The following is a 27,508-nucleotide window of genomic DNA, read 5'->3' on the forward strand; positions in this document are numbered from 1 at the left end:
CCTCCTTATTTTCCTGTTTTGTTGTTTTTGTCTTTGCCATCTAAAAACATTTGAAACCTACTGTAGGCTACTGTACTAGGTATTTATTTATTTTTTTTGTTTTGTTTTAAACGTAGCCTACAATTGTAGTACTATGGTATTCTTGGAAGTACATTTGAATGTCATTAGGTACCATTGGATACTATAAACATACCACGGGACTGCTAAATTTAGCAACAAAAGGATATCTTGAGAATTATCTTGAAATGCACAACCATATTACAGCATTCAGCCGTAATTTCTGGTAGTGTTGTTTCTGTGAAGTTGCTAATAATATCATTATTATTATTGGTAGTAGGCCTATTAAAGAAAAAAAAATTTTTTTTTTAAATTTCTCAATGAGATACCTTGAAAAAAACCTTTATCTATTTGTGTAGTTCATTTAAATAGTTTAACAAATGGTATTTTTTCAAGCACAAATGGGTGGTAATTTATTAGATCATATAAACACTTCATATGCATTAAATAAAATGAAACTTGTTTATAGTTTTAGACGACGCATAGCATGGCACATTGCAGTTATGCTTATATAGGTTATACTAGATCAATTATTCATTTGACCTTATTGCTATTATTGCCATGACGAATTATTAAGTATGATGAATATGAAGTGCATGATGTTTGAGAGGGCGGGGCATGGCTTTAAAAGGGAGGGGAGAAGGGGGCGAGGTGCTCTAAATGCAAACACGTCCAAGAGAGAGATGGCAACGTCAACGCGCATAATGATGAGCCCATGGAACCGTCGGATGTGAACGCGCTTCTTCCTCCCCTTAGTGATCGACCCCTAGGTTTACATATCTGATCATCTGACATTGATCGGTGCGGCTCACTTCAAGAGACGAGGAACCGAAGCAGAAGCTAAGAAAAAATCATTCAAGTGCTCTCCTTTTGGTGTACAGGAGGGACGAGAGGAGACTGACCGCGCTTCCCCGCATCATCCTCTTCCTCGCGCTGCCGATTTCCCATCACAATGGCTCTGACCATCTGCACCAGATTCACGGATGAATATCAGCTTTTTGAGGAGCTCGGAAAGTAAGTGCTGGATTTTCTACTGCAGGATCATTGCATTCCTGTGCGTTTCATATGCACAATGAAATGATGCGGTTGCGACGCGTCTTCTATTTGACAGCCCCGCTATAATTGCAGCGAACGCTTGTAATAACCTTGCCGTGAGCGCTTGATTATACATAGTCTCTGTCTCACAGCCTTGCAAGCTGCCAACCCAGACGGCAGTCTTTGACAATCACGGGTGCGTTTGGAACGGAACGGAACGGAACCGAACGCTCCAAACGTGCCTGTGATGCCCAAAAATTGCAGTGTATGAAACCACCGCTCTAGGTTTTGGGACGCGGCCATTGTGATCATCACGTCAGATACCCTAACAGCTGGTATAATGTACGTTTTAGTGGGCTCGGGCTTTTCCCCCCCGGAGACAGGGATACTCATGGCAATGCGACTACAGTGCAGACACACATTCCCGTGCGCCGTTAATTATCGCGTTGGGGATTCCTCGCGTTGCGTTTGACTGGGGAGGGGGGAGGGCGCGCAGCAGAGGCCACATCGGTGGTCCCGATCGATCTCTACGGCTTCCAGGAGATGCCTTAGTTTCAGCGTGTGATATATTTATTCCGACGTACTGGTGCGTTCAGATAAAAAATGATCCGGATTGAGTCCGTTTTAAGCCCAGTGTGACCTTAGATAGCAATGTCTTGAATAACAGTCCGTTCAAAATATGATGTTTTCGAAACGTCTCTGCGCCATCTGCGCGGTGGCATCATGTAGCCTATAAACATTGGGTACCAGAGCAAGGCTCCCCTTTGTTACATAGAGGTGCTATTTGTACCATTTTTGATTTCATAAAATGCACATGATCATTATACACTGAATTATTTATTTAAAAAAAAATAAAAAAGCAGCTGAACCCCTCCAAAAGAAGTCGAAACAAAATGTTTGTGGTGTGGTCTTATCCATATAAGTATATGCAAAAATAAATAAGTATACGTTGTAACAGTGTTTCTATAAGCAACGTTTCACTAGCAATTAAAGTAAGATTACAAGTGCGCAAATAGACGCTCGCGAAGTCGCTGAGGAGGTTACTATGGCAACAATACGCTGCTCGAGCTCATTCCATTATACCCTCACATCAACTAAACATAAATAGCCTATTGTCATTAATTATCACTTTATTATTATAGATGTGCACGTCTCAAATATATCACAATACCTGTGTTGGATAAAAGGATTTTACACGATTTAGTTGATTGAAATCAGCCTCTCCAGCATTACACTAATGCATTAACACTTGCAAATAATGCAAAATGCAACACAGAACAATTGCACAAGTGCACACAAATAAGATGACACTAACATTTTAAATATAATACAAGCAGATGTGATGGTTTGCACAGGGAATGCACTTTTCCACATAAATTATAAGGTGATTGATATTTTATTTAAATTGTTAAATTGTTGTTATTATTATTAAAACAAAATTTCAACAATATATTATTGGAAAAGTATATATACTGACTTGTTACATATACATTTTATCCATAAATTATAAGGTAATTTATATTTTTTAATTCTAAAAAGGATTGTCTTTACAGTAAATATTGCATAGTAAAATTACATGTATTGCCTTTTAAAATATAGTTTAACTATACTATAGGTGACTTAATTGTACTGTGATTTTTACATTCTTTTTTTCCTCAAAATGATTAAAATTTTCAGTAACACTATATTTTAAGGTGACATACATGTACTTACTATAGTAATAACAGTAAATTATGCATATTACAAGTAACCCTAAACCTAACCCTAACTGTAACTCTATAGTGTAGATAATTAATATTACTAAGTACATATTTGAGTAAGTACAATGTAACCCAATCTTCTTAAAGTGATATATGTTGAAAAAATACATCATTCTCTCATTCTGTTTGAGAGAAGAACAAACGCACCAGAGGGGATATTTAAGGTGATGTGTAATTAACCCCCTCGTTTCCAATAAGCGCATTGACGGATTTGGTGTGTGCATGTGGCCAGCAAATATGCCAAGCAATTTCAAAACACCCACACACGCTCATCAAACACACACGGACAAACAACCATGGAAAATCATAGTTGTGTAAGCTTGGAAGCGCTCAGGCTGTGCCTCCATCATGGCACAGATTCTGCTCTCCATGCCATATGCTCTATCTGTTCGGCATCAGGGCCTCGTGCCCATTTTTTTCTCACAGTCTTCTCTTTTTTTTCCCTCTTCTTCAGGGGCGCGTTCTCTGTCGTGAGGCGCTGCGTGAAGATATCATCCGGCCAAGAGTATGCGGCCAAAATCATCAACACAAAGAAGCTGTCAGCCAGGGGTAGGTGATTTTTATTTGGTGGGCTCCTGTCAGGTGTGAGGCAGGGTTTGAGTGCAGTTAATGGAGCGTCTAGTGTAACCGAACATGGCAACATCCGGTTAAACCGAGAGAACGCAAATATGCATCTGGGTCTCATCTGGAGCTCTGTGCGTGTGCTCTGACGTAACAGCTTGTGTCTAGCTGTGAAGAAGTTGAAGGGATTATATGTTTGAGAATCACATACATCCACAGATCAATCTGAATACTGTATAAATGAATCTGGATGTAGTAAGTTGAGTGTTTTGTGTTCTTGTGTGCATAAGCACAGTAACAGGTGATATGTGAGCAGATATATGTATATGTGTGCGCTTTCAAAGGCTTTGGCTGGTCTTATCCCCTGTTGGAAAGTGTGGGCATAGAGCGACCCAGTTCTTTCAGATCCGTCAGTGTAATTGTTGCTGTTGGCCTGTTTGCCTGCAGGCTCTGCTGCTATAGGGCAAAACAACCAATCAGCCTCCTTCCCACCCTCAGAACAACCAATCATTTTGCTTCTCCCACAGCATCTCTCCTCCTAAGAGCCAATCATATGACTCATGTTGCTTTTTTCTATGAAACAATTCCTCCAAATCTTTTTGCTTTAAAGTTACCATTTACGAAATGTAGGTTTTCTGGATCATTAGGATCGAATGAAACCCCCCCCACCCTCCCTCCCCTTTTTGCACAGTGGAATTGAAATGGACACCTAGATTCCGGGATCAGTATCACAGCACTGGTGCATGCTGGGATATCGTTTCCAAAAATACAGCATCGGGTGGTGTGGCAGTTTATTCTGTATTCATCTCTCTCTCTCTCTCTTTCTCTCTCATACTCGCCGAGCACTGCAGTGCTCCGCTGCACTGGATGATGGTCTGTGTCAGAGATGGTCTTAACCTCTCTCCACGATAAGCCCAGGAATTGCGATTCTGTGAGCACCCATAAATGCCACTGCACACAGACACATATAAGCACATTGACACTAGACCCTTCCTCGCTAGTGGGATCATGACCCCCAGTTCTCGATTAATGCAGGGTAAAGGGTGAGGTGATTACTGATAGGTCAAAATCTTGCAGTTTTTCATTAATACACCGCAAAAAATCTTTGTCTGGTTTTCATTGAAAACATCTAAATATCCTTACATTCCACTGCACTGTAATCGACCCCTGTGGTGAAAATCACGTTTTTAATGTTGTTTATATGTCTATGTGGTGTTTTTAATATGCTTTTAAGACAAACCAACCATGTGCAAATTCATTAGTCAAAACCATTGCTGAGTATTTTCTCCTTAAAACTAAAAATGGCGGTTTTGAAATCGCTGGTGTTCCTTACCTCACAAACTACCTTGTATCCAATCACGTCAACATGCTTTAGCAGGCTTTAGCATTTCATTAACTATTCTCTGAAATAGGGGAGTCTCAAGAGAAGCCAGGTTATCCTATATTTTTCTGTTGATTTGAAAAATCGGGTACATTTAGCAATATAGAAGGTGGATTATGTATATGATGTATATTACAATGTTATGATATGATTTTCTCCACTGACGTTGTTCAAAGCGTTTCTAAGGATACTTATTTTTAGAAGGCAGACTGAGACGGCGAATGGGAACATGGTTTGTGTAACATTAGCAGCACATTATTGGCTGTTTGATAACACAGTCAAGCAAAAGTCTAATCATATCAATTACCGTTATGTGTCTGATGTAGAGAGCGATACATAAAACGCATTTCCATTCTGATACATCAATATGTTGATGAGCCTGTATAATTCACTCTTCCACTACTTCTGAATCAGTTTCTGGTTCAAACATATATGACTGAATTAAACCAGTATTTCCACTTGCCATTGTGTAAGCGTTTACTACAGTAAAGTTGTCCGAGCTGGTATTCTGGCATCAGGTATTCTGAGCTTGTCTGATTGAGTGGAGGCAGGGCTCATTTGCATATTCATGGGTCTGCGTACTAAATGAAGCAAGGGTGTAGTTACATTCAAGCTATTTTAAGGCATGAAGAATGTTTTTTTCACAGGAATTTTTTTTTAAATATGTCATTTTGGTGATAAAAAATTAGTTTTAAGGGACACAATTATTGACACCCCAGGTGAATATGGTAAAAAAAAAAAAAGAGATACCACCATACTTCCCCAGTTGATTGATTACATCAAGAAATGTGAGCATATTGAAATGTTGTTTAAATATGCAAATTAGGTATTATCTAATTAAATATGCACTCATTTGCATACGTTTTCAGAACTGAAATCTGAACAGTGGATAAAGCCAGGTTCAAAATTCTTGTTTCATCATGTATAAAACCAGTCAAATAATATATGAACAAACTACTCTGTTAAAAACCTTCAGCTTCAGCATATAAATGGGAATAAAACTGTAAAGGTCAAAGTATGCAAGTGCTACTGAGATTTCTAGCTCAGTGCATGAGAAAAAGCTCATTTTGAGAAAACAACGTTTAAAGATGTATTGTATTTGAAATCTACAGACTCAATTAGATAAGTGCAATTAATAAACAATACTGAAGTGTATTTTGGATGTTTTCTTTCTACTAGTCTGAAACAACATGTTATGTAAAGCCAATTTGCACAAAATCTCAAAATTGACCTGTGTATGGAAAACAATGCTTTTGCGTGTACTGTCTTGCCTAAAAAATAAAGGTTCTAAAAGGGGGTTTCGCACTGAAGCCATAGAAGAACTATTTTGGGTTTCCTAAAGAACCTTTCAGTGAACAGTTCTTAAAAGTACCAAGTACTGTCTGTCATATGACAGTGACAACGTCAACATGGTTGTTATAATATGTCCCTCTTTCATACCCATATTCATACTAGAACATTTTCATATTTTGAATGGCTGTTACAAACCAAATGTACCTACTACAGTATGTGGTTTTAAACATGCTATTATTATTTTTTTTCACTTTTTCAACTGTAGTTAGTGTGTAATGTTGCTGTTTGAGCATAAAAAAGATCTGCAAGGTTACAAAGCTCAAGTCCACTCCACAGGGATATATTTTATTTAACAGAATGCACTTTCCAAGAATTACAATGAACGACTTGAATTGGTCTGAAATTTACGCCATTCTTAATATTTACTATCCTGACAAGCCAGACCCACATCAAGATGTTGGGTCTGGGAACACACCATTGGCAGGGCTCAATCTGAGGGGCGGGATAAACGGCTGTCTTTCAAATTCCCTCTGCACGCAATAGGATAGCGCTACAACCAACCAGTTGTACCCACCAGCAGAGCTAGTTGATAGATTAAAATTTTGCCGTATCCGGTCGGCAAAACTCCGAACACATCTTCCTTTTTTAAGAATTCAGTGCCGTTCTTTGGGCCTCATTCACCAATATCTTCCTAAGAATTTTCTTAACTTTGTACTTCCTAAAAAAAAAAAAAAAAAACTTCCTAAGAAAAGTCTACATCGGATTCATGACAAAAAAATAACAGAATTGTTCGCACCTGTGTTCTTTGGATTGACGTGTTCCACATCTTCGTAATTGAAAGTGTGTGCCAGTTGTTCCTAATTAGCATAAGAAAACGACCCGCAAATTACCATATAAGGACATGACACTTCAGGGTCGTGTGCAAGAAAAGTTGGAGATTGTACAAAAGACGTACAGACAGTTGTGGTCCACCGATCACCAAACGGAAAAAGAACTTAAGTAATTCTGAAATAGAAATTCTACCTGGAATGGCGTTCCTTTTCTGATGACGTCAGTTTGACGGCTTGGGTTGAAAACACTTAACCACTTCCCTCAAACCGTTAGTCTGCTATGAGCGAGAGATGGAGAGGAGGAGTGCTAAAGTAAAACCCTACCCTCTGTTCAATATTCCGTTTCACTTGGAAATACGTCACTAAAATATACAACACTGGAGAAAATAACAACACTGGAAATAAACACTGGAGAAAAGTCGTTTGCAACTTGCGGTTTTTGGGGACTTTAACTCCAAGTCTTCCAGAGTCGCGGCCAAAGCCGATTCAAGACAGACTGGGGAGAGAGGTGTTGTAGCCTAATAATGTAAAATAGGTGAAAAATCAAGACTTCATAAAAGGGCATAATAGGACCCCTTTAATGTGCTTTTTGTGATTAACATTTAAATGAACTGACAAAATTGTGAATAAATGTAGGCAAATATTGAAAATATAAATTTTAAAAAGAACTGAATCAACCTTATTTTTATAAAATTGTCAGATTGCGTAAAAATAGTGTACTGCTTTTTAAAAACTTTTTTCAGTTTTTGCGTTGTGATAATTTGTTCTTTTTATTTTAATATATAATATTATAATATTTAATATATAATAATATACATGTGTATATATATATATATATATATATATATATATTTCACCCCCCTCGTCGTCTTCAAAAACCTGGATGTGTGAGGTAGCTTTATTTTCTAGTCATGAAAACTAGAAGTCATGAAAATGAATAAAATCTTTAATACTCCCACACCCCATCAATAAGGCTCAAGTACCCAGCATCAACACCAAACCAGTTTGTCACCAGCAAAAACATTTCTGTTCACTGCTCTAAATTTACTGGGGATAATGCTTAAAAGTAGTAATATAAATCTGCCATTGGAACTAAAATCAAATAAACTTACAGTACACTCTCAGCAAATAAATGTGTAACAATTGTACCTTTAGGGGTACAACAGCTTGTCACTTGGGAAGTACCCTTAATAGGACACCTTTGTACCTTTTTTACCCCTAAATATTATTTATTATATAATATTATTAAGTAGCAATATGTGCCTTAAGGTACTACTATGAACCTTTTATGGGTAAATGAGGTTAAAAAATGACCTTTTAAGGGTACTGCCCAATTTCTACCCCCTAAAGGTACAAATATTTTTTTCTGAGAGTGTATGTTCAAAATACACAATAATCTTTGAAAATAATTGATTTAATATCATATGGATTTTGCTTCTCAGGTAATTCTGTCTTGTTTTTAGGATGTTTAGGTGTGTGTGTGTGCGGCTGTGCACACGCACGCGTATGTGTGTGTGTGTGTTTCAAGACAAAGTTACTGATTAATAATACTGAGAAATATTTGTTGTGTAAAAATAGAAAATCACAGAGGAGGATAAAGACTGTAATCGAGAGAACTGGAATAAGAAAAAAGGCAAAAGACAGGTCAACAGACAAGCTGTGTACAGATTGTGAATTACGTAAGGCAAATGCAATGCAGAGGCAACAAAATACAGAAAAGTACAACGAGAAGAAGGATAGTGTTGGCGATAGATGAAGAGGAAGGAGAGAACGAGAAAGCAGACATGTAGACTGGTGTCTTACAAAACAACCAGATGGTCATTGTCCATGTTGATGGCGCTGCTGTATGTGTTTATGTGATACCAGATGAATGTTAAAAGAAACAATCTGCTAGTTTATTATGATTTAGTATCTTGTGGTGAAGATAACTGAGAAAGAAAAAAAAACAGCACTCTCTAACCTCATCTGTCCTCATTTAGTACTCCTGAGCATTGCAGCGCTGTGCTCAGCTGTACCTCATTTTATAATCACTGCTTTGATACACTATGAACCTTAGTGATGGTTAACACTGTATTTTATGTGATGTGAATGAAAACAAGGCTATGAAGGATAGAAGTATATCTGTTCAATCGTTGTTCAATTGTTGTGTAATGGTTGTGTAATTTGGTTTTGATTGTTGATGTTGATGAGACAAATTAGAATCGATTGTACAAAATAATCACATTTATTATTATTAGGCTATAGGCCTATAACCCTCTCTGCAACAAACATTTTTAGAGCAAAGACGTTTTAGAGGTGTTTTATTTCATTCAACATTCACAGAGCTTATTTGACAGAGCATTCTGTTCCATCGCATAGGCGTATGCCATATTTGTTGTACCTATTCTTTCAGTATATTGAATTCACAATCAGTGAATTCATAATGAATGTTTCACATTAAGATGTTAAGACAGACATTTCTGCATATAGAGAATAATTCAGAGATGGTGTTAATGAAGAATTCACATGAGCCCTTGTCAGAGCTGCTGTTCAAGACAGAATGTTCACTACCTCTGAATCTCCTTGACCTTCGTGAGTCATTCACTCATGGTGTGCGGAAGAGAGACTACAATCACATGAGAGGTTATGGTCCTGCAAAGCTAAAAATAAACTCATTGGTTTCTCAGACAGCACCTCTTTCGCAGCCACACACACACACACACACACACACACACACACACACACACACACACACACACACACACACACACACACACACACACACACACACACAGAGAGAGAGAGAGAGTAGTGGATACAATCTACTCTCAAATAGTATTTGCATAATGCTAAACTTTTGCATTGAGATATTGTATTTATGCTACGATTGATAGCCTAGGTGTTTGTCCTTATGAACAGTGTGTGCCAGTGGCTAGATGATTCATAATTCTGGTCTGCTGTATAAATTGTTTCATTTGTTCTACATATTGTTATATATATATATATATATATATATATATATATATATATATATATATATATATATATATATCATAATAAGAATAACCAATTTGATTACGTAGAAGAAGATACTGCTGCTGTATTCATAAAACACTGGTTGGTAAAAAACGAATTCTGCTTAGATTCTGCAGTGAGAACCCAAAGGACACTTTACTATCCCATGAAGCCATGAGAGAGAATCTGTCATATTGGTAAATGGAGTGACCCAGCTGATGATGTTGGTCACATGATGGCACATGTAGGACTTGACTGTATTTGTACTACACACATGCACATTTATAGAACATACTTTATTAATAGTCAGAAAGTAAGTTAGTTCTTTTGAATCAAATGCAGTACCTATAGGCAGTATGATGCAGTGGAAAATGTACATATAGGATTATTTGGCTGATATCTGTCAGATATCTCTTTCTTTCTGGCTGCATCTAAAACCCAAGGAAGCTGCTTTGTTGCCCATATCATACCTGCAAAGACAGCATTTTTCAAATGCGACCTCTTTCTCTGTTCAGGCTGAGTGCAAAACTAGTAGGTCAGACTGTGTAGTGTAGCATAGAACCAAATGCCTACTTTAATAAACTAGGCCACAGAATTCTGAGGAGAGTAAGCTAGGGCACTTTTAATTAGAGACACATTCTTTCAGTTCCCCGTCTCTCTTTTTTTTTTTTTTTTTTTTTGCTCTCTGACCAGTTGTTCAGATTCTCTCATGTCTGAGGACTTTAACTCATTGGAGAGTCTGTGGTCATTTCCCTGAGAGACATGGAGGAGCTAAACATCTTTAAAGTTTGCAGAATAGTCTGTGAAATGTTTCGTGCTATACCATGTTTCCATCGAGAACTGAATGTTCTGTTTTAAGCTCGTCTCGGTGCTTGAAGTTGTACATCCTCAGTGTGTCCTTGATTTTGCATGTGTGTGTGTGCAATCTTTTGTAATATGTTTCATATTCTGACTGGATAATTTGGATAAAAAGTGATAGATTGATACATCGGCCTGGGCAATAAATGAGCTATTTTGAGATTATTGGTCCTGCTTGGCCAATTAACAGAAGCATTAGCTCTCCCTGATGTCTCCTTAACGCCTCTGATAGTGTCAGTTTCAAAATCGACCTTCAGCCTAAATCAATGAATAGTGGAAGATTTATGTTTGAAATATTTTTAGAGGTAACGATTTTTAACAATAATGGATAAAACTCTTAAAACCATGAGCTCTGAAGGTGCTTCTTTAGAAGCCGCAAATGTGATTTTGTAGCTTTAGTTCAGTTTTCTAGTGTAATAGCCTAATTGCCTGTGAATGGTGAACACCTTGGATCCACCAATCAGGTGGTGTGTTTCCCGTACAACGCCATAACTCGCTGCTTAACTACCATAGTACGATACATCGTTGAATAAGTCAACTAGCTAGTCATGACTGTTTCCCGAAACTGCATTGTCGCAAATTTGTTGTTCAACCACGTTGGTTAATGAGGTGAGTACGGGTCGTTCTTTATACGTACTAGAGCACGTACGCATATGTGCACACTCCTCAACGGTGCGTTAAATCTCTCGACAAACTAAGAGACGTAAATGACATTTGTGTATATTCAAAATGAAAGATAGATTGTGCTGAATGTCAGCTGGCTTATTTTTTTCAAGATAAGGATTTATTGAGTCCACATGTCATACAAACAAGAAACTATGCAGCCACAGGTCGAACCCTGTCGTTCCAATCACACAACTTTGCGATGTTGTTTGCGAATGTTCGTTGGAACTATGGTTTCGGGAAACACAAACTCGTTGAACTATGCTGATAATGACGGAACTTGCGACCATAGTCAGCTAACAATGTTTTCGTTGTATCAGACGCTGTATCAGACTTCCATTTCCACAAAGCATTGCGAATAGTGTAATTGAATCAGTTTCACTCAGTGCAACTTATAGCCTACACCCATATGACTAATTTGCAACAGACTTCAAATATATTGCATGTTATACTTTTAATATCTATTAATCAAGAGTTTTATATTTTACCATCTGTTTTTTTTTTTTTTTGGATTACGCCATTTTCAGTGCTTTGTGGACTATGTGGTTAAATCCTTCATAGAAGACATACTGTATTAAGTCTTGTACTTTTCCCTTTTTTTGCTTTAAAAACACATTTTTAATGTTGTAACCACTTTGATGAATTTGGTTCATGGCTTAGAACCCTTTATTGTAGATTTTCTAGAAAACCCTATGGAGAAAACAAATGGGAATATTGAAATTGGCAAGTGATGATGGAATACATTTGCAAATAATCGTGATCAAGTTGACCTCCCTGGTGCTAAGAGTGGTAAATGCAGTGAATTGCAATTGCATTTGAATGGTCAGTTTATGCATTCCCCCCAAAATACAAATATGCAAATTTGCTATACAATTTGCTTCTTTTTTTTCTCCTCGTCATGACTATACTTGCATATACTTACAACTATTACCATTGTTCTATTTGACTGGTGCTGCATGTAAATCGAGCTGTTTCTGGGTGATAAAGAAGTCATTGCATGCATGAAGTTGTTCTCCTCTGGTCTGAATATAGACAGCTGGATAAAGGTCATGAGATTTTGAACCTTGTTATTTATTTATTTATCAAGCATGATTGCTATAGCCAAGTCAAAGAACTAGGTTTGGTCATTCATTTCAGAGGTTTATTGCTTCTCTCTCTGATGATCTCAAATCTCTCATTAATCTCCTGGAAAAGCAGCACAAAACATGAAGGAATACTCTTCATCTCTCCCTCTCTCTCTCTCTCTCTCTCTCTCTCTCTCTAACACACACACACACACACACACACACACACACACACACACACACTCACACTCACACACACACACACACACACTGCTGCAGTGCGGAAAGCTTCAGAAAATAAAAAAGAGAACAGCGGAGAAAAGAGGGGAGGAGGTAGGACTGTCAAATCTAGGCCTTTCCCTGCTAACTGACCGGAAAGCATTTTACACATACTGTACTGCATATATAGTGCACAAACTGCTCTACTACTGACAAGCCTGATTCATACCTGTAAATAGTCCAGTACAATACTTTATAAACAGCATGTAAAAATGCCAGGATCCACAAATCTGCTGTCATGTCACACACACCCAGGCCTTGGTTTATGATTGAGATGGATTTGTTTTGCTCCAAACTGATGCTACGATTGATAGCCTAAGTGTTTGTCCTTATGAACAGTGTATGCCAGTGGCTAGATGATCCATAATTCTGGTCTGCTGTATAAATTGTTTCATTGCTGTTTTCCAATAATGAAAGTGTTATTTATGATAGTGGTTGTTCTTGGTCCAGATTAATGGCACTGATATTGTTCAGATGTATGAATAAGCCATCTGCTTCAGTGTAGATCTGAGCATGTCTTGGGAATGCACAAAAAAAAAAGTAAAAATGTGATGTGAGAATTATGTAACCAACTGTGAAGTCATGAGAAGATGGTGCTATAATTATACATCGTTAAGAACCTATTCATTTACTTGTTGTCTCACTTGTCTGCGGTGACAGGAGAACAGGAGATTGTTTGAGAGTTCTGCTGTAATTGCATGGGTTCTATGGGATCCAGAGGGTTCCAGTATTTGCATGCAGGGCTGGTTCCACTGCAGAGAGGAAGAGAGGCCTTTGCGTTCTGATTGGTGGAGGAGTTGCTAGACAACAGATGTCTGGCCGGTTGGTAGGTGGACTACCTGTGGAGGTGGGGGGGTTGATAAGTGATAGAAAGAGAGAGTGGTGTGGGGCTGAAAGAAAGAACCACAGATGAACCTTGTGAAATTGAGAATAAACTGCCAAACCTGAGATGACAACTGATAAACCAAATATACTGATTCTCATCTGTAAAAATGGGAAGTTTAGTGATTTGAGCTAATGTGCATGCTATTTTCTCCCCTTCGCCCCCTTCACAACTTAATTTATTCCCTCCATCTGAACAAAAATGAGAGAAGGAACTGAATATGGCCAAAGGCTGCGTGAGCTATTCATTTATGATCTCAATTCAAATTCAAATGAATCACATTTTCATATGATTCACCAGGCTTCATTTCACTAATGAGCTGCGATTATGAATGTGTGCAGTACTAGCATGCATTTCATGCTACATTTGCAGTATTTATACTGTGCACAATACGCAAAAAATACCAGAATGACACCAAAATGTGCAGTATTTGTGTATTTTTAACCTTCCGTTTCCTATGTAACAAATCTCCCTTTATTTTTTCAATTCTTCTTAAGTCGTTATTTGATCAGACTGCCAAACGTTAAGACATTATTACACAAAAATTCCATTCTGATATATCTCTGCACCACTTGCTGAATTTAACATGCAACATAATGAGGTCAAGTGACAATGTTGAAGCGTTTATAATTGTTATAATTAGTAGGCTAAAGGCTATATATATACTGCACATTTTGCAGTAAGGAGCATTTCTGAAACAAAATGTGCTTTCTTAATTTGTCTTTTCCTTTGTGTGTTAATGGCTTGTTAATTGATTGTGACTGACTCCAGTCGCCAGATGCTTAAAAGTATGTTGAATCATGAATCGTGTCACATGATCCTTTAGGGAATTGTGTTTTTTCTGCTTGCGAGTTAAGTTTAGTATGTTTTTTAAAAATATCGGATTAGTACAGAAGAGAGAAGAGCGCATGTGGTTATTTATAGTTTTCTGCAGGTCAGGGTGCCATCTGCCCCTCATACACACTCGCAGGCATTAAAACACTGTCCTCTGGTGGTGATTCAAAGATCTGCAGGGCTCTCAGACATGAAAAAGCACGGTTTTATGAACAGATCTGTACTTACATCTCCAATATATCAGCTCAATTTTTTTTGTAATCTGTTTCAGATCACCAGAAGCTGGAGAGAGAGGCCAGGATTTGTCGTCTCTTGAAACACCCGAATATTGGTAATGGACTCAGTTTTTCCAGAGACATTCTACCAGAGATCTGTATTACCTAATGGTAACTAAAGATGAGGAAATGACGGAGCAAAATTCTCTTTGTAGTTCGACTCCATGACAGCATATCGGAGGAGGGCTTCCATTACCTAGTCTTTGATCTGTAAGTATATTAACTTAATTTCCTCTTTTTCCTCCACATTTCTTAGTAGGCTCAATAGGCAGAGTCTGTGTGTGGTTAGTATTAGACTGCCCCATTTACAAAGTGCTACTGATATTTATGTGATAGCAGGACGGTGCCCAGAGGGCAGCCTTCGGCAAACCAGTGAGCCTACTTTCAGCATTACTTTATAGAATAAAAGATGTTTTTGGCTACGTTCACACAGGCACAGCAGCTAAATACAAATGGTAGGCCTGTTTTAGAGTGTTAATTAGTTACGTTCACAAACAGTTTGATTATGAACAAGCATGACAACCCCATTCTTACAACAAAATGATATAATATATTATTGTGTGAACAGGACTATTCAAGAGTCATACCTGTTTGTGGGAATGTTCGCTTAACTTTGGCTAACATTCTGGCAAGGTTCTCTCTAAGTTATGAACAAGCGTTCAAAAATGATCTGGTCTTTAATAATGTTCTCAAAACATTAGCACAAAAACATTATTTATATATTGTTTATGGAACTTTTAATGCTTATTTCAGAATGTTCAGAGAAAATTAATTTCCATTAATGTTTGCAGAATGATAAAATGGAATGTTCCCTTAATGTTGGTATAACCAAATTTTTCGAAACATTTAATAAAAATTTAGAGAACATTTAGAAATTTTCATTTTCATAGACATTAGCAAAACTGTTTTAGAACATATTTTTGTTAGCTGGGTGGTTGTCAATACTAAACACTGACTGTGCGAGTGAGCGTAGCCTTAGAAATGGACCAGACCAGTGGATTGTGCTGACTTGTGTCTGTATGAAATAAAAAAATTCTGCTAGCAGCTGATCTGGCTGATAGGAGAAAGACAGACAAACACAAGAGGAGAACACAGAAGGACAGGCAGGCGGAGAAAAACAAGTAGAGAGATGCAAGCTGTCATATTCAGTGATATTCAACTGTTTGTGACCCAGATTCACACAGTCTGACAAATGCTTGCACTGCTATTTTTGAATACTGTCAGCTTTTGTGCGAATAAACATACAATGTTGACTTTTAGTGTAGTTTTTTGAATAGAGCTCAACAGTACAGCCCACTTTATCACTGGATTAGCCTCCAGAAGGACCAAACAGCTATGACATGAATAGCAAAAACTACACAATATTCCGTGATATTCGCAACATTTTGAGGAATACTAGTATGAACTACTCATAAAATAAAGCATTGTGAAAGATGTAATAGAATCAGTAGCAAATCAGTTCAGCCAGCTGCCACCAAAAAGAAAGAAAGAAAGAAAGAAAGAAAGAAAGAAAGAAAGAAAGAAAGAAAGAAAGAAAGAAATCTGTTAAAACCTGATAAAAAGTGGTATTCAATGACAAATTTTTATTCTCTAGCTCAAATCATGTCCAGTTAATGTAATGCATGTTGTAGATACAAGGCAATTCCTTGTAAAATGAAGTATGCTTAATTGTATTGATTGTAAACTTGTAGTGTACTTCAAATCTTAAAAGTATATTGAAAAAAAACTTGTAATTGCTGATAATATAATATTAATGAAATAAAAGGCATCTTAGAGTGCAGTTTTCATTTCTTCACAAACTTAAGTGAGTTTTTTAATGTCAAATTAAAAGTTTCATGGAAAAGTACATTTTAAAGCATTGTTTTAAATATTATTTTGCCATGATTTAAAAAAGCACACTTATTTTGATGTGTTGACTAACATACTAAAGTACATGTAAAGAACTTGATTATAATTTTAACTGTAGTGTGTTATTCAATATTAAGTTAATGTATTTTACATGTACTAAATTCCAACACCCCCACTACAAATATATTTAAATACATCATCAATCAAACTTTAATAATTACATTTCAATTATATTTTAGTTTGCCATAAATGCTTGTCAGTACATTTGGCAGTATACTTTAACCACATTTATAACCACAAATATAAGCAAATACAAAATTGCATACAATTATGTATTTGGCTATGTTCAGACTGCAGGTAAATGACAAATGTGGCCCAAATCCCCCCCTTTTTTTTGTTTGTTGCTCGCATTTAACTCAGATCTGTTTTTCTCATGACCTTGTGAACACCACAAACCACATGGAATCTGATCTTTTCAATTCCGACTTGGGCCACTTCCATATGTGGTCCTAAATCCGATACAGGTCAGATGTTTTGCAAAGCGACTTCATTCTGAACAGTCATATCGGAATTCATGCAACTTTTTCGTCACTCTAGATCAACATTCATCACAATTCTGTGCTTATGGGAGTCACTTCAAAGATTTCGAAAAGTAGTCAGTGAAGGACAGTGATGTGTTGAACTTATAAGTATTACAGTGATAGCTATACAAGCAAAACATCAGGGCTCGTATCATAAGTTTTTAAAAACTCTGCTCTCTTTTTTCGCATCCTTGTCTTAGTTTTCTTTTATATTGCCTGCGCATAAATTCGCTGGCTTCTGCGGCAGATCACGCTGTAATAAACATGTAATCGCTTACTTTAATGTCCTCTGTGTTTACGTCCGTATGACAGTGTGCTGCGTGTCATCTTTTGTGCATGCGAGTCAGTCCAGGACGATGTTCTGTTCACACTGGAATCTCATATTGGCCACATTTATATCAACAATGTGAACAGCTATACAAAAAAATCGGATCTGAGCAATAAATCGGAATTGAGCACTAAGGCTCGCGGTGTGACCTGTATACATTTCTTTGTATTGTTGAACACAAAGGAAGATAATTTGAAGAATGTGAGAAAATGAACAGTTATGGGACACCACTGACTTTGACTTCTATAGTATTTTTTTCCCTACTATGGAAGTCAATGGTTCCTCAAAGCGGCCTTGTTACAAACTTCCTTCAAAATATCTTCCTTTGTGTGGAGCAGAATAAAGAAATGTATACAGGTTTGGAACAGCTTGAGGGTGAGTAAATGATGACAGAATTTTCATTTTTGGGTGAACTATCCCTTTAAGTGTGTCAAAAGCTCTCTGAAGTTCAGCGAATTACATTTATTAAACCAATAACAAATTTTTATATATTATTTTATATTTAGTATATTGTTTCTGTGATAAGTTCTTTTGTTTAAAAAAATGTTTCTATACTTCAATCAGTTTGTTCTTTTGATTGAAAGGTCCTTTCTACAACCGCCATATTGAGCGTTGCAATAATGGTTTGTCTACCCTCCCCCTCGTAATTGTCTGTTGTTACTCCACTTTACAGTCTAACTATACCAATATCTTGCAAAAACACTCGACTTTGGAAATTATGGCAATTCCCTGTTACTCTGGTAACAGTGACTTCTTTGATTAGTGAATCTAGCTTCAGGATTGTGTATAGAATAGAACTCCTAAGGAATGAACCATTTTAAAAATAGCATGTAGCATTGTTTAAAAACCTCAGAAAAAGATCTTTAGAAAGATTTTACAGAAAAACAGTTTATCTGTAGAGAATTTGAATAGCTTTTGATATGCAATAATTTACCTTTGACCTCAGGGTTACTGGAGGTGAGCTGTTTGAAGACATTGTAGCAAGAGAGTATTACAGCGAGGCTGATGCCAGGTAAGAACATGCAGACAGACACATTACAACAGTTGCACATTAGTACATTCATTAACGTCAAGTTTGTTCTACATAAAATATGCTTACAGACAGTTCTTTTGGGTCACATGACTCTTTTGTGAGCCTGTTTCTCTTTTGTGCAAGTTATTTATACTGATGATAAATTATACACTGCTTCCCTTTACAGCCTCGCCTCCTCAAGTGTAATTTTGCATGTGTAAAGGAAAATGTGCATGTGTCTTCGGGGCTGGACAAGAAAGTGTGAAGCATGTTATTTATAGATGATTAATGACTGCATGCATTTTAATGTATGTACAATCCTCCATAACTGAGTTTTTACTTCATAAAAGGCTGATAAAGTTCCCTCTTTTTACTGATTGTTTCTTGATAAAAAAAAAAAAAAACTTTTGTTCCTTCTGCCCGCCATTGTCACACTTCCCCTCTGTCTTACCTTTCTCTTTCACCGTCTCTCTCTCAGTCACTGCATTCAGCAGATTTTGGAGAGCGTTCATCACTGCCATGTTAATGGGATTGTCCACCGGGATCTGAAGGTCAGGACACACACACACACACACACTCACACTTCTCCAGACAGTGGCGCTTAATGTAGCAGAGTCCAGTGCTAAATTTAGCACAGTCTGACGTAGCCGGATCTCATATTGTCTAACAGAAAATAGCCTTGCTGTGTCTGAGAATCTAATATTTTATCCTTTCATCTACTGAAATCTTCACAAAGCCTTTTAGCTAGTGATAATCAATCCACATTTGCACAGATACAATTCAGACATTTGACAGAATTAGCTTTTTTTGTTCTTCCTCCAAAATGTCTTTCAACCTGCTGAGGAGGAATGAGTCATCATAGCATGACTGCTGTTAAAAAAAAAAAAATTGATTCAATAAATAGCTGCTTTTAGAAAAGCCATTACCTAAGGGAGAATTAAGACCATTAAGACATATGCTTGTGTGTTTGCATGCTTTTCTTGAAGCCTGAGAATTTGCTGTTGGCCAGTAAGATGAAGGGGGCGGCAGTTAAGCTTGCCGACTTTGGTTTGGCCATAGAGGTCCAGGGTGATCAGCAGGCATGGTTTGGTAAGTACCACAAAATAGTATATGTGTTGCTATAAAAGAAATGACATTTTAACTGAGTTGGATGTTTGAATTTTGAATTTAGTTATAATATTAAAATAATACAAGATGATAATTGATGCATGCAAAAACAATCACGTAGGATGATCAGTGTAGTTCAGTTTATGAATTAATCACTTTAAAGAGTTTTAAGATTGAAAGTTATTAGTTTGAATCAGTCTACTCCCTCAGTACATCCGAGTGGTTAATGAATTAACATCTGACAAACGTTGTTTATGCACTCTGGACACATTCAATTGATCAAAAGTGACTTTTAAATTGTCACAAAAAAATCTGAATCTAAAATAATCCTGAAAAACACATAGGTTCCTACAAAAATATTAAGCAGCACAAGAGTTTTCAACATTGATAATAGTAAGAAATGTTTCTTGAGCAGCAAATCAACACATTAGAATGATTTCTGAAGGATCACGTGACAGTGACAGCTTTGGCATAATTTACTATAAAATATAGTAAAATTGAAAACAATTATTTTAAATTGTACTATGATTTCACAATATTACTGTTTTTACTGTATTTTTGATCAAATAAATGCAGCCTTGGTGAGCATAAGAGACTTCTTTCAAAATAATAAAAAAATCTTTACCTTAAACTTGAACAGCTGTGTTTTGTTGTAAAGAGAATATTTAATTAAAACAAATATGCTACACACATAATTCATTTTTTTTTAAGTACGTAATTAGTACCAGCAAAGTCTGCAAAAACAGAAGTCTATAGGGAGCACTGCTTTATTAGTAATTTTGCTGTAAACAATTGTGCATGACTAAGCTTTTACAAGCCAACTTGGCAAATAACACTTTTTCATATTCTAAACAATAATTAAATGCTGTAGAAACTGTTCATTTATTCCCCTAAACCGCTCTTTGTTCAGGGTTTGCTGGTACTCCAGGGTACCTGTCCCCGGAGGTCTTGAGGAAAGATCCTTATGGCAAACCTGTGGACATGTGGGCCTGCGGTAAGGAATGAAGGAGAGACAAAAATGTTCACCTCATAAGCGAGTTGGTGTGATGGATGTCACTGTTGAAGCTCATTAACTGATTATTAAATTATTGCAGCCTGAGTTTTTAAGCAGCATTGAATCTAATCAGCCAAATGGAGTGTCCCTGGTAAATTGTCTTTCTTTTTTTAGGCTTAAAACTAGTTAGTCCAATTCAAGCAGTTGAATGAATGTTTCAATTTAGCCTTGATGTAAAAATGATTGCACAATTATTCAAATTCACCATCAGGATGTTCTTCCCACTTACGAAAAGATGGACAGATGGTAATACCATTGTACTTTGAGATATACAGTGAGGAAAATAAGTATTTGAACACCCTGCTATTTTGCAAGTTCTCCCACTTGGAAATCATGGAGGGGTCTGAAATTGTCATCGTAGGTGCATGTCCACTGTGAGAGACATAATCTAAAAAAAAATATCCAGAAATCACAATGTATGATTTTTTAACTATTTATTTGTATGATACAGCTGCAAATAAGTATTTGAACACCTGAGAAAATCAATGTTAATATTTGGTACAGTAGCCTTTGTTTGCAATTACAGAGGTCAAACGTTTCCTGTAGTTTTTCACCAGGTTTGCACACACTGCAGGAGGGATTTTGGCCCACTCCTCCACACAGATCTTCTCTAGATCAGTCAGGTTTCTGGGCTGTCGCTGAGAAACGCAGAGTTTGAGCTCCCTCCAAAGATTCTCTATTGGGTTTAGGTCTGGAGACTGGCTAGGCCACGCCAGAACCTTGATATGCTTCTTACAGAGCCACTCCTTGGTTATCCTGGCTGTGTGCTTCGGGTCATTGTCATGTTGGAAGACCCAGCCTCGACCCATCTTCAATGCTCTAACTGAGGGAAGGAGGTTGTTCCCCAAAATCTTGCAATACATGGCCCCAGTCATCCTCTCCTTAATACAGTGCAGTCGCCCTGTCCCATGTGCAGAAAAACACCCCCAAAGCATGATGCTACCACCCCCATGCTTCACAGTAGGGATGGTGTTCTTGGGATGGTACTCATCATTCTTCTTTCAAACATGTTTAGTGGAATTATGACCAAAAAGTTCTATTTTGGTCTCATCTGACCACATGACTTTCTCCCATGACTTCTCTGGATCATCCAAATGGTCATTGGCAAACTTAAGATGGGCCTTGACATGAGCTGGTTTAAGCAGGGGAACCTTTCGTGCCATGCATGATTTCAGACCATGGCGTCTTAGTGTATTACCAACAGTAACCTTGGAAACGGTGGTCCCAGCTCTTTTCAGGTCATTGACCAGCTCCTCCCGTGTAGTTCTGGGCTGATTTCTCACCTTTCTTAGGATCATTGAGACCCCACGAGGTGAGATCTTGCATGGAGCCCCAGTCCGAGGGAGATTGACAGTCATGTTTAGCTTCTTCCATTTTCTAATGATTGCTCCAACAGTGGACCTTTTTTCACCAAGCTGCTTGGCAATTTCCCCGTAGCCCTTTCCAGCCTTGTGGAGGTGTACAATTTTGTCTCTAGTGTCTTTGGACAGCTCTTTGGTCTTGGCCATGTTAGTAGTTGGATTCTTACTGATTGTATGGGGTGGACAGGTGTCTTTATGCAGCTAACGACCTCAAACAGGTGCATCTAATTTAGGATAATAAATGGAGTGGAGGTGGACATTTTAAAGGCAGACTAACAGGTCTTTGAGGGTCAGAATGATAGCTGATAGACAGGTGTTCAAATACTTATTTGCAGCTGTATCATACAAATAAATAGTTAAAAAATCATATATTGTGATTTCTGGATTTTTTTTTTTTTTAGATTATGTCTCTCACAGTGGACATGCACCTACGATGACAATTTCAGCCCCCTCCATGATTTCCAAGTGGGAGAACTTGCAAAATAGCAGGGTGTTCAGATTCTTATTTTCCTCACTGTAGATTCCAAATGGTACTGAATGATTGCCATATTCATGCACCATAGTATTTAAATAGTACTGTCTTTCTTCAAAGAATATCTAGGGATATTCCCAAAATTAAACATGACATTACGATGTTAGATGTCCAAAAATATATTTCTACCCTACCCTAGACATTATAGCCTAGTCTTTAGGTCAAGTGTAGTTGATATTTGAGAATTAGTTTGAAGAATATTTATCTCTGAATGTAGTTATAATAAGATATATGTTTCATAGGTGTGATTCTCTACATCCTGCTGGTTGGATATCCTCCATTTTGGGATGAAGACCAGCATCGCCTCTATCAGCAGATTAAGGCTGGTGCTTATGACGTGAGTCTGAATTTCTAATGATTTGCCTGGAAAGGGTTTAAGAACACACTATTAGAGCTACAAATGTATCTGATGCCAATAACCACTTGGTAACCGATGATAAATTGATGTCATCCTCAGTTCCTTGGGCTTCCAAGATTTACAAATTCATACAAACTTATTAAATGACACATTATTGTGTTGTCTTATCTCTGCATGTAGTTTCCTTCTCCTGAGTGGGACACAGTGACCCCTGAAGCTAAAGATCTGATTAATAAGATGTTGACTATCAATCCTTCTAAACGCATTACAGCTTCTGAAGCCCTCAAACACCCCTGGATCTGCGTATGTGTTTCAACACACAAACACACACACTAACATGCATTCTTCTTTATTATACAACAAAGTAACTTCCTAATCCTCAATAAGCTCTTGCCTTCATTCTTTGTCTTTCCTTCTCTTTCTGTAGCAACGCTCCACTGTAGCGTCTATGATGCACAGACAGGAAACCGTGGAGTGCTTGAAGAAATTCAATGCCCGAAGGAAACTCAAGGTTAGTTTTGGTCTGGTTTATTTTTAGACTTTCCTCAAACATCTTCTACATGTCTTTTGACCAATCGTTAGCTTTCTTCACATGAATTTCCAGCACATGCAGTTACCTACTCACTGCATGCAAGATCTAGATTTACAATGTTCCTTTTAAATGTAATGCGTTACATTATTGCATTACTCCCCATCTAATTATACTAACTAAATATATTACATTTGTCCTTTTTTAATGGATAGTAAGTTAGTTATTTCTGGATAATGGTAGTTATGGGTTATCTACTAGCTGGGAATAACTGGACCAAAGTGATAATGTTATGTATAAGGGAGAGTTTCGCAATACAACGCTGATTTGATATTTGAAGTTATTCTAGCAAACTAGCCATCCTCCAAATACATTATAAAAATGAGGGTTTACATTGCTCCTGCTGTTCCTTCTGTACTATTCTTTCTTTCATTTCTCTCTTGCTTGTTGTTTTTTCCTTTTCTTTCATTTCTAAAAATTTTTTTTGCAACTAGGGTGCAATTTTGACCACTCTCCTGGTCACAAGAAACTTCTCAGGTATGTCTGGCTCTGCTGACCTGTATGTGTGGATGTGTTTGTTTGAGTGTGTTTATCCTACAGCTGTATTACACTCTGGTTACACTTTATTTCGATAGTCCACTTTAGACACTAACTATAATTAACTTTGCAACTACATGTCAACTAACTCTCATTGGAGTATTAGTAGACTGTTAAGTTTGGGTTCAGGTTAGTAGAATAAGTTGACGTACTTACAAAGTTACTTATAGCCAGTGCAGTGTCTGTTGGTGGACCAAGTGTTAGCAGATATTAAGCAGACATACTAATACTCTAATGACTTGTAGTTGATGTGTAGTTGCAAAGTTAAAATGTCTAAAGCTGAATATCAAAATAAAGTGATACGTAGACTCCCTTCTTTTTTATCTTCTTATATTATGAACGTCATATCGTTAATAGTTAATATGTGGTCAAATATTATTATTATACTTTTTGTTTTTTAACAAAGGCTGTTTTAAAGTGAGGTGGTACAGTACTCCTTTTTAGACATTTTATTTAACATTTATTTCCTGTTCATCATTGCTTTATCTCTTTTTTTGGGGGGGTCCGGTGTGTCCTGTGAGGTAAGAGTCTAATCTGACATAAGAAGGGGATGTGTTTTTACTCTAACCAGTCAGCTGGTTTGCTTGTTTGTCACACTTCCCTGTTACTCTGAGCAACTAATTACCCTTGTTTGCATGTAATGTAATGTAAACAGATTACATTCATAACGTTAACTTGCATTTAGTCTACATGTAATTTTTCAAATAAAACTGCAGGTTGAAACTGCAAATACACATATTCAATAATATAATAACAAAAAGTACTTTATGAATGTAATCATGATAATAATTTTAAGTAAGTTACTGGGAAAGTAAACGTGTCCTGCCTTGCTCATAGAACAAGTATCTTGAATGCGTGCTCATTTTCTGGTTACATTTCCATCTGGATGTGGTCATGTACATTCTGGAATGTTACATTTATAAATAAGGTGTAATTAAAAGGTTTAGCATTTTCTCATACATGTTGGCTGTTAGCAAAATGTAGCTGGAAACATGTTATAATAGGATGATAGAAAAGCTTTAATTTAATGCATTAGATGAATGGTTGTCTGCACTTAATTTGTGATAAACTATTCTAAAGCAACTCTTTCTTCGAGGACAAATGTATGCACTGCTTTTTACTTTTGGTTCAAGAAGTTTGAAGACTATAAACTATGTTTGCAATGCTAAAGGTTATTATTATATATTATATTATATTACGCACATAACACATAAACAGTTCAATCATCAAGACATTATGATGGAAAAATAATTATGTATATTTTAAAGGGATGATTTCTGTTTTTTTAAGGTGAAAATGTCACTTTTTTCTTTAAATTGTCCAGTTTACTGTCATAGGCAGTACGAAAATTTATTTTACTAAAAAAATTTAACACAAACACACATCCTCTAAGAATAGAATTGCTTACTCTGGTTTTGATTGTGACATGGGTTTAATCTTTTTGATCCCGTAGCCTTGCATTTATGTTTCAAGAGTTCCTATCCTAAAAATGAATGATTTGTATGACTGTGAGTTGTTTCTCTTGCCCGAGGTCTTGTGACACAATAAGGAGAACAATAATCCCAGAATGCCTGCTGCATGTGCCTTTATGGATTTGTAATGTAATATATAATTATTCATGTTCTCTTTTATTTTTCACCCAACAGCAGCCAAGAGCTTATTGAACAAAAAGACAGATGGTGTGAAGGTGGGTTAAGTCTGTTTCCTATTAATCTTTTGGCAAAACTAAGATATAAAGAACATGGGTACTTGGCAATGGCTGAGAGTAATCTTGCAGCAGAACATTGTGTATCCTTCAGGTTGCATTTGTTTGTTGATTGTTTTTCCAGAAATTCTGAGGTCTTTAAATAGGATCAGTTTCCAAAATAATGACTATAGTTAATATATAATATTATATATGCTGTGGCACTTTGATAAATTCCATTTCAATTCCAATTTTCAGGTTTTGTGGGAAATATATAAAATTTTGGCAATAAAAATCTATTTGGACCTTTCAGTAATTCATGAAATGTGTAGTTTAGTTAATTCCCTGAATTTGCTGGAAATTAAATGGAATTGCCCATCATTCTAACTTTTATTTATGTTTGAGTATTTAAGTGTTTCAATGTGTGTGTGTGTGTGTGTGTGTGTGTGTGTGTGTGTGTGTGTGTATATATATATATATATATATATATATATATATATATATATATATATATATATATAGTATATTATATTATATTAAAATTTCTTTTACTTCAAGCACTATGGGTGAATTCACTAATAATAAATTGTGCTAATTGTTGATCACAGATGTTTTGCGATTCACTAAGGAAATGCAAATTATGCAAATCAACCAAACCTCCAAAATCTTTTGCTGAGTGCAGATCACTAAAAGTAAAGTGCAATCTATAATAAGCCTAATCTAGAAAGCAGGACTTTTTTTCCTAAAGTGCCCCATTATGCTTTTTCGAATATTACCTTTGTGTGTAATATAACTGTTTATGAATGTAATTCATGTCTGCAAATTTTTAGAGACCAAAGTGCATGGCAAATAAAGTTATTGCCTCCTAAGAGAAAGAATCGATTCTGAACTGCCGAAATGAGTCGTCAGCAATTCCAGTCTCACTTCCTGTAACATACCTACGTATATGTAACAATGTAACACGTTTGCATAATGCCAGCCTACGCTCTTCATTGGCTGCCCACGAACAACGTCTACTTTGACCCGCCCTCAAACACTGTAGTTGTAGCTGAGGCCTGGAAGAGTTTAGTTCGTGTTGTCAACATGTTGAGAAGATGCTGTTTTCTGCACTGCGAATACACTTTGCATGCACTTCAAAAAGGACTCGTGCTGGAATTTACAGTATATGGAAAAACCAACGCCGTTGTTACTGTTCGTATCAGAAGCCTCCGGAGCTGAAATTCAGATATGTTAATTGACGTTTCGTTTCCGACATGCTTTGCAAGCGGTAAACCATTCACAACAGACTGGGTTGTCTGACCAATCAGAGCAGGGTTGGATGGTGGTAAGGAGGGGTTTAAAGAGACTGAATCTTTGCACAAACCATTTCAGATTCTTTGAGAAATTAGGTGATGTGCAATGTATATTATGAGAAAATTAAAGTGTTTTTTGATCTTGGATGCATGTTAACTTGTTAGAGACCTCCAAAACTAAATTAATACAGCATAATAGGGGCACTTTAATTTAGAAATGCATGGTGCAGCATTATGCCAGATACCCCAAAAGATGCAGGTTTTTGTGATTGTGTTTAGTGAATTTGCCCCATCTACTTTTTTCTGGTATCATTTCTTGTCTGATTTTATTTTCTAATAAACAAAAATCTGTTTTTGACATGAGTAACAAAATGTGATGATGGTTTGTTGCGCAATCCTGTCACTCATATGTCTTTTATGTCTTTATCAGATTTTATATAAGAGAAAATTAAATAAAA

General features: G+C 36.8%; 1 protein-coding gene across 16 annotated transcripts in view; it reads left to right on the top strand.

Moving 5' to 3' along the window:
- Positions 1 to 693: 693 nt before the first annotated feature.
- The window catches only part of camk2d2 (calcium/calmodulin-dependent protein kinase (CaM kinase) II delta 2), a 36,429-nt gene continuing 9,614 nt past the window's right edge, over positions 694 to 27,508 (top strand). For 10 of the 16 annotated variants that reach the window (XM_084093991.1, XM_084094000.1, XM_084094003.1 and 7 more), the window contains exons 1-13: positions 711 to 1,071; positions 3,307 to 3,401; positions 14,764 to 14,823; positions 14,923 to 14,977; positions 18,471 to 18,536; positions 19,015 to 19,087; positions 19,523 to 19,625; positions 20,554 to 20,637; positions 22,833 to 22,927; positions 23,129 to 23,251; positions 23,376 to 23,459; positions 23,972 to 24,014; positions 25,721 to 25,761. In XM_084093991.1, coding sequence (XP_083950117.1) covers positions 1,010 to 1,071; positions 3,307 to 3,401; positions 14,764 to 14,823; positions 14,923 to 14,977; positions 18,471 to 18,536; positions 19,015 to 19,087; positions 19,523 to 19,625; positions 20,554 to 20,637; positions 22,833 to 22,927; positions 23,129 to 23,251; positions 23,376 to 23,459; positions 23,972 to 24,014; positions 25,721 to 25,761 — 984 coding nt within the window. In that variant the 5' untranslated portion in view covers positions 711 to 1,009. Of the gene's footprint in view, positions 1,072 to 3,306; positions 3,402 to 14,763; positions 14,824 to 14,922; positions 14,978 to 18,470; positions 18,537 to 19,014; positions 19,088 to 19,522; positions 19,626 to 20,553; positions 20,638 to 22,832; positions 22,928 to 23,128; positions 23,252 to 23,375; positions 23,460 to 23,971; positions 24,015 to 25,720; positions 25,762 to 27,508 lie in introns of all 16 variants that reach the window. The other 6 variants (XM_084093999.1, XM_084094005.1, XM_084094002.1 and 3 more) reach the window with 2 other exon arrangements.

This window comes from Abramis brama (assembly GCF_963993115.1).
Source record: "Abramis brama genome assembly, chromosome: 2".
NCBI lineage: Eukaryota > Metazoa > Chordata > Actinopteri > Cypriniformes > Leuciscidae > Abramis > Abramis brama.